This window comes from Rhinopithecus bieti, unplaced genomic scaffold (genome assembly GCF_001698545.2).
Source record: "Rhinopithecus bieti isolate Rb0 unplaced genomic scaffold, ASM169854v2 scaffold_2574, whole genome shotgun sequence".
NCBI classification, from domain to species: Eukaryota; Metazoa; Chordata; class Mammalia; order Primates; family Cercopithecidae; genus Rhinopithecus; species Rhinopithecus bieti.
Genome location: NW_016804493.1, coordinates 5,124,199 through 5,130,376, shown reverse-complemented (window position 1 = coordinate 5,130,376; position 6,178 = coordinate 5,124,199). Strand labels below are relative to the sequence as shown.

General features: G+C 41.0%; 1 protein-coding gene across 1 annotated transcript in view; it reads right to left on the bottom strand.

The window, feature by feature from the left end:
* WDR59 (WD repeat domain 59) overlaps nucleotides 1-6,178 on the bottom strand; it is a 131,588-nt gene that overhangs the window by 54,232 nt on the left and 71,178 nt on the right. Inside the window, exon 9 of the mRNA XM_017868616.1 lies at nucleotides 927-1,004. Coding sequence (XP_017724105.1) covers nucleotides 927-1,004 — 78 coding nt within the window. The remainder of the gene's footprint in view (nucleotides 1-926; nucleotides 1,005-6,178) is intronic.

The window sequence follows — 6,178 nt, the reverse complement described above, 5'->3', positions numbered from 1 at the left end:
AAAAAAAAAAAAAAAAAAAAAAGCACATTCATAAAAGTTATTTCAAAAGAAAGTCAGCTTGTGAACCACAGAATTGTACACTTTAAAATGGTGGATTTTATCACAATTAAAAAAAAAGGAGGGCAGAATAAAATTACTATTCATATTCTACAGTAGAGGAAATTTCTGCTCAAAAACATCAAATGGCTTCCCCAAGGCCATATCCGTATTAAATGATAGAGCATGACCCCCAGCCCAGGTCTTCTGAATTTAAAGCCAGAGTTCACTCCACCACAATTGACAGACCTCAAGCCTCCTGAGCCTCTCCTCCATCTACCCTGCTGCCAGCCCTATCATTAGTGAGTATCTTTACATGGCCTAGATTCTCTGTGGAGCTTTGATCAGCAATTCTGATGTAGGATACTTACCCAACACTCAAAGAATAAAAAGTTTTTATTTTATTTACTTATTTATTTTTTTGGAGATGGAGTCTCACTCTGTCACTCAGGCTGGAGTGCAGTGGTGCAATCTCTGCTTACTGCAATCTCTGCCTCCTGGGTTCAAGAGATTCTCCTGCCTCAGCCTCTCAAGTAGCTGGGACTACAGGCGTGTGCCACCACGCCTGGCTAATTTTTGTATTTTTAGTAGAGATGGGGTTTCACTACATTGGCCAGGCTGGTCTCGAACTCCTGACCTCAGGTGATCCACCCGCCTCGGCCTCCCAAGGTGCTGGGATAACAGGTGTGAGCCACTGCGACCAGCCAAGAATAAAATTTGAAATAGTTAAGAGCATTTATGCCATCATTATCAAATTTGTCCCACCACTAAACCAAGAGAGAAAGATAAAATCACCTCACAAAGAAAGTAAGAGAAAATGTCCCTGGGCTCCTTGTTTTTGGAACACCCAAAAAGAAGTTTCCTATCAAGAGGCAGGGTGGCTCACTCACTGTGTATCTGGCCTTCCAGACAGGCACCTGGCAAGGAAGAATATTGAGGTATTTCCGAGGCTGGCGGTAATCCCAGAACTAGAAGAGAAGCAAGCAAGATCATTTTTGAAATAAACGCCATTAAAAAATTCTACTGATATAAGCATAGCCTTTGAACTCATTGCTTCTGGTCCTCTAAAGATACACTTTAACAGCATATTTTTAGTTCAGGTCCTATAACCATACTACTGTGACAGAGACACAAAGAAACCTCCCTTTCCATTTCTAAAACATTACAGGAGAATTTCTGAACTTTATGAGGACCACTAATCAGGGCAGGTCACTATCAAGTGGCTTGATTATGAAATGACCTTTAGAGGTAAAAATTAGAAGAGACGTGTTTGATCCTGTATCACGTTTACATCACGCAGGTAATTGAAAAACAATAGCTGAAGTGTCCTGACTATTCATTGCATTTCAGACTTATATTTAGAACTTTTTTCTCCCATTTAATCTTTGTACCAACCACATAATGCATGTTTTTAATCTCTTTTTTAAATGTAGAGGCTATATAAAGACAAGACATAATGTGCAAGGTCACAAAGATAAAAGGCAGCTGTGTGAGAACCTAGGAGCCAATCCATTCAAGTCCACACCCGCTATCATCCTCCAACATCTGAGGTGCAGTTCTTGAAACTGTAGAGCACACAAAGTGAGCCACACAAACTACCTTAGAGACACCTATGCTTCTAACGTGAGAGGCACATACGCTTAGAACTCCAGCATTTGTCACAAAGGCAGGAAAGCCAAGAGTGAAACTTGGAACTGTTTTAAGGAAATTATTTTCAAAAATAGATGACAGCAATCACTCTGGAAATCACTATAGCAATTGCTTTTTTTAATAGAGATGGGATCTTGCCATGTTGCCCAGGCTGGTCTCGAACCCCTGGGCTCAGGCAATCCTCCCACCTTGGCCTCCCAAAGTGCTGGGGCTACAGGTGTGAGCCACCACTCCCGGCTACTTTGGCAATTTCCTATAAAGTTAAGAGTACACATACCATATGACCCAGCAATACCACTCCTACATAACTGCCCTAGAAAATTGAAAATGTCTGTTCACACAAAAACCTATACATGAATGTTTATAGTGGCTCTATTCACAATCACCAAAAACCAAAAATAGTCCAAATGTCCTTAAATGGGTCAACAGAAAACTCATGGTAGCATATCCATAAGTGGAATACTACTCAGTACTAAAACGTCTATGCATTATTACTTTTTAAAACAACTTGGATGACTCTTAAAAGGCATTATATTGAATGAAAAAAAGACAACCTTAAAAGGTTATATACTAGTCCCGGTGCAGTGGCTCATGCCTGTAATCCCAGCACTTTGGGAGGCCAAGGCAGGCAGATCACTTAAGGTCAAGAGTTCGAGACCAGCCTGGCTCACATGGTGAAACCCCATATCTACCAAAACTACAAAAATTAGCTGGGCATGGTGGCACACACCTGTGGTCCCAGCTACTCAGCAGGCTGAGGCACAATAATTGCTTGAACCCGGGAGGCAGAGGTTGTAGTGAGCCAAGATGGCACCACTGCATCCCAGCCTGGGCAACAGAACAAGACTCCATTTCAAAAAAAAAAAAAAAAAAAGCCATTCTCAAAAAGACCAAACTATAGTGATGGGGAACAGACAAGTGGTTGCCAGAGGTTAGGGGTAGGAGAGGGTATGAGTGCAAAGGAATAACACGAGGTGGCTCTTCATTGTCATGGAACTGTTCAATACCCTGACTGTGTGGGCAGTTATATGCAACTCTGCATATGTGTATTTCATAGGTTTTCAAGGCTGGTGCAGTGGCTCATGCCTGTAATCTCAGTGCTTTGGGAGGCTAAGGTAGGAGGATCACTTGATGCCAGGAGTTCAAGACCAGCGTGGGCAACAAAGCAAGACCCCGTCTCCTCACCTAGCTGACTGGGAGGTTGAAGTGGGAGGACTGACTGAGCCAAGGAGTCCAAGGTTACAGTAAGCTATGATCATACCACTGCATGCCAGCGTGGGCAACAGAGCATGACCCTGTCTCAAAAAAAATGTTTTAAATAAAAAAGTAAAAAGTATATCAGACTATACGGAAAACAGTGAAGAAGTCTAATAAATGTATACTTTTTTTTTTTTTTGAGGGGGAGTTTCGCTCTTGTTGCCCAGGCTGGAGTGCAACAGCGTGATCTTGGCTCACTACAACCTCCGCCTCCCGATTTCAAGCGATTCTCCTGCTTTAGCCTCCAAAGTAGCTGGGATTACCAGCGCACACCACCACGCCTGGCTAATTTTTTGTATTTTTAGTACAGATGGGGTTTTACCATGGCCAGGCTGGTTTTGAACTCCTGACCTCAGGTGATTTGCCCACCTCGGCCTCCCAGAGTGCTGGTATTACAGGTGTGAGCCACTGTGCCCAGCCGATGTATAATTATTGTTCCAGAGGAAAGGAAAGAGAAGGAATGGAACAGAAGTAATATTTGAAGAGCGAATAATGGTTGAAAATTTCCCCAAAGTGAGGATGGCCAACAAGCCACAGATATGAGAAGTATTTTCCTCCTTCTTACAAAAGAAACCAGTTTTGATAATGGCCTTTAATAATCATAACCTTTTCTGTAGAAGGATATGACCCACACAAGTAATGTCAGGCTGGCCTTCTCTGTTTCAAAACTTTTAGAGACTTAATAAAGTATAGGGATAAATATTCAGACCCACGAATCTCTTACTAAACTTTAAAATAGTCAAAATGGTTTAAAGCTGGTTTTACATGGTTTTAGAGCAAAGCAAGAGACTTTCCAAAGGTTTTGCTTGGTTTGGTTAATAATTTTGTGAATAAGCCTGAATGGAAATGGAAATGACTTGTCTGGAGTTTCATAACCTTCTGAAAAATCTAAAGAGTTCGAAGTGGGTGACTTTTTCTCCTCTCAAAAGAAAATCAGGATATCCCAAAGAAATATATAAATAAGCCAACCTGGAATGTAAGGGAGCGTTCTATGCCAACAATGAGGTATTAATAAATCTTAGAAGCTGTTCCTCTACTTAATGCACAATATGAATGAACAAGTATTACAGAGCACAGCACACAGGAACAGGCAAACACCCAGCTGTAAACTCTTGCTTAGTTTCCCAGCCTGCCTGAGGGCTGGATGAGGTTCTTCCACTGAGTGTGTGGGAAGAGGTGAACGCAATCATTTCTGAGCAGACGTGTGAGTGTAATTTTGCCTATTTCAAAACAAAAATTAATGATTTAGATTGAAAAGTTTAGATGGCATAACTGCTAAATTTAATAGCATCCCTGTTTTGATTCAAGACTAATAATCAAATAGCTAAATATAAAATGAGAAAACTCAAGAATTTCTAGAAAGAAGCCAGGCACGGTGGCTCACATCTACAACCCCAGCACTTTCGGAGGCTGAGGCGGGCAGATCACCCAAGGTCAGGAGTTAAAGACCAGCCTGGCCAACATGGCAAAATCCCGTCTCTACTAAAAATACACAAATTAGCCAGGCAACGTGGCATGCGCCTGGAGTCCCAGCTACTTGCGAGGATGAGGTAGGAGAATCACTTGAACCCAGGAGGTGGAGGCTGCAGTGAGCTGAGACTGCACCACTGCACTCCTGCCTGGGCAACGGAGTGAGACTCCGTCTCAAAAAAAAAAAAAAAAAAAATTAATGGCTGTGAATGGTAGAATATAAAATAAGAAGCTTGACAACAGGGTAAAACAAAACACAAAATCAAATAAACAAAAATGGAAAAAAATTCCAGTACCTTGAAACAAACTTTATGAAAGTTTTTTAAAATATATAAACACAGAAAGAAGTTCTGCCAGGAACGCTGGCTCACTCCTGTAACCCCACCACTTTGGGAGGTCGAGGTGGGTAGACCACCTGAGGTCAGGAGTTCGAGACCAACCTGGCCAACATGGTGAAACTCTGTCTCTACTAAAAATACAAAAATTAGCCAAGTGTGGTGGCACACACCTGTTATCCCAGCTACTTGGGAGGCTGAGGCAGGAGAATCATTTGAATCCAGGAGGAAAAGGTTGCAGTGAGCTGAGATCATGCCACCACACGCCTAGCCTGGATGACAAAGAGAGACTCCGTCTCCGTCTCCAAAAAAAAAAAAAGAGCAAGACTCTGTCTCCAAAAAAAAAAAAAGAAAGGAAAGAAAAAAGTTCAGGTAATGTTCTAATGAAGATGAATCCCTGGAGAAATTAGACTATGTAGTTTAATAATTTGGATTTATAAATATCTATGTGTGTTTTCCTGACTTTATCACAGTATAAATATTAATTTTTAACATACTATTCTAACTTAAATAAGCCTTGGGTTTATTTTCTCATGGAAAGCTTAAATTAAACTTCCTAAATTACGTAACTATTTCTATGGATTATAGCAGTTGTCATCGTTTCCACAAAATATTTAAAATTATTAAAATGTAAAATTACATCAAATCGAATGAATGAAAACAACTGATGCTCTTAAAAAAATGTTTGCTCTCATGCTCTTATGAACTTTTATTTTTTCTTTTTTGAGAGATGGTCTCCCTTTTTCAGGCAGGTTGGAGTGCAGTGGCACAATCTTGGCTCAATACAACCTCAACCTCTTGGGTTTGAGCAATTCTCCCACCTCCGCCTCCCAAGTAGCTGGGCCTACAGGTGCTTGCTACCACGCCTGGCTAATTTTTTGCAGAGATAGGGTTTTGCCATGTTGCCCACGCTGGTCCCAACTCCTAAGTTCAAGCAATCTGCCCACTTCAGCGTCCCAAAGAGATGGGAATTCAGGTACGAGTTACTGCACCCGGGTGCACTTTCTATAATAATAAGGATCACAAGAACTGAGTCTACAGCCTGGTGACATGGGGAGACCCATCTCTAAAAAAAAAACCTCAAAAATTAGCCAGGCATTGTGGCTTGCACCTGCAGTCCCAGCTACTCCGGAGGCTGACATGGGAAGATCGTTTGAGCCCAGGAAGTCAAGGCTGCAGTGAGCTGTGATTGTGCCATTGCATTCCAGCCTGGGTAACAGAGCAAGATCTTGTATCAAAAAAAAAAAAAAAAAAAAAAAAAAAAACTTAGCTATTCCATTACAGTATCAAGGTAAATGTTTAATGCTTCTCTAACAAACTCTTAATATAAACTTGTTTCTGTGTTATAAACTTAAATTGTAATTTCAAAATCTTTAGATTAATTTTAAGACCTTGAACTAATATTAATGAATAACCTTTGAATATATAAA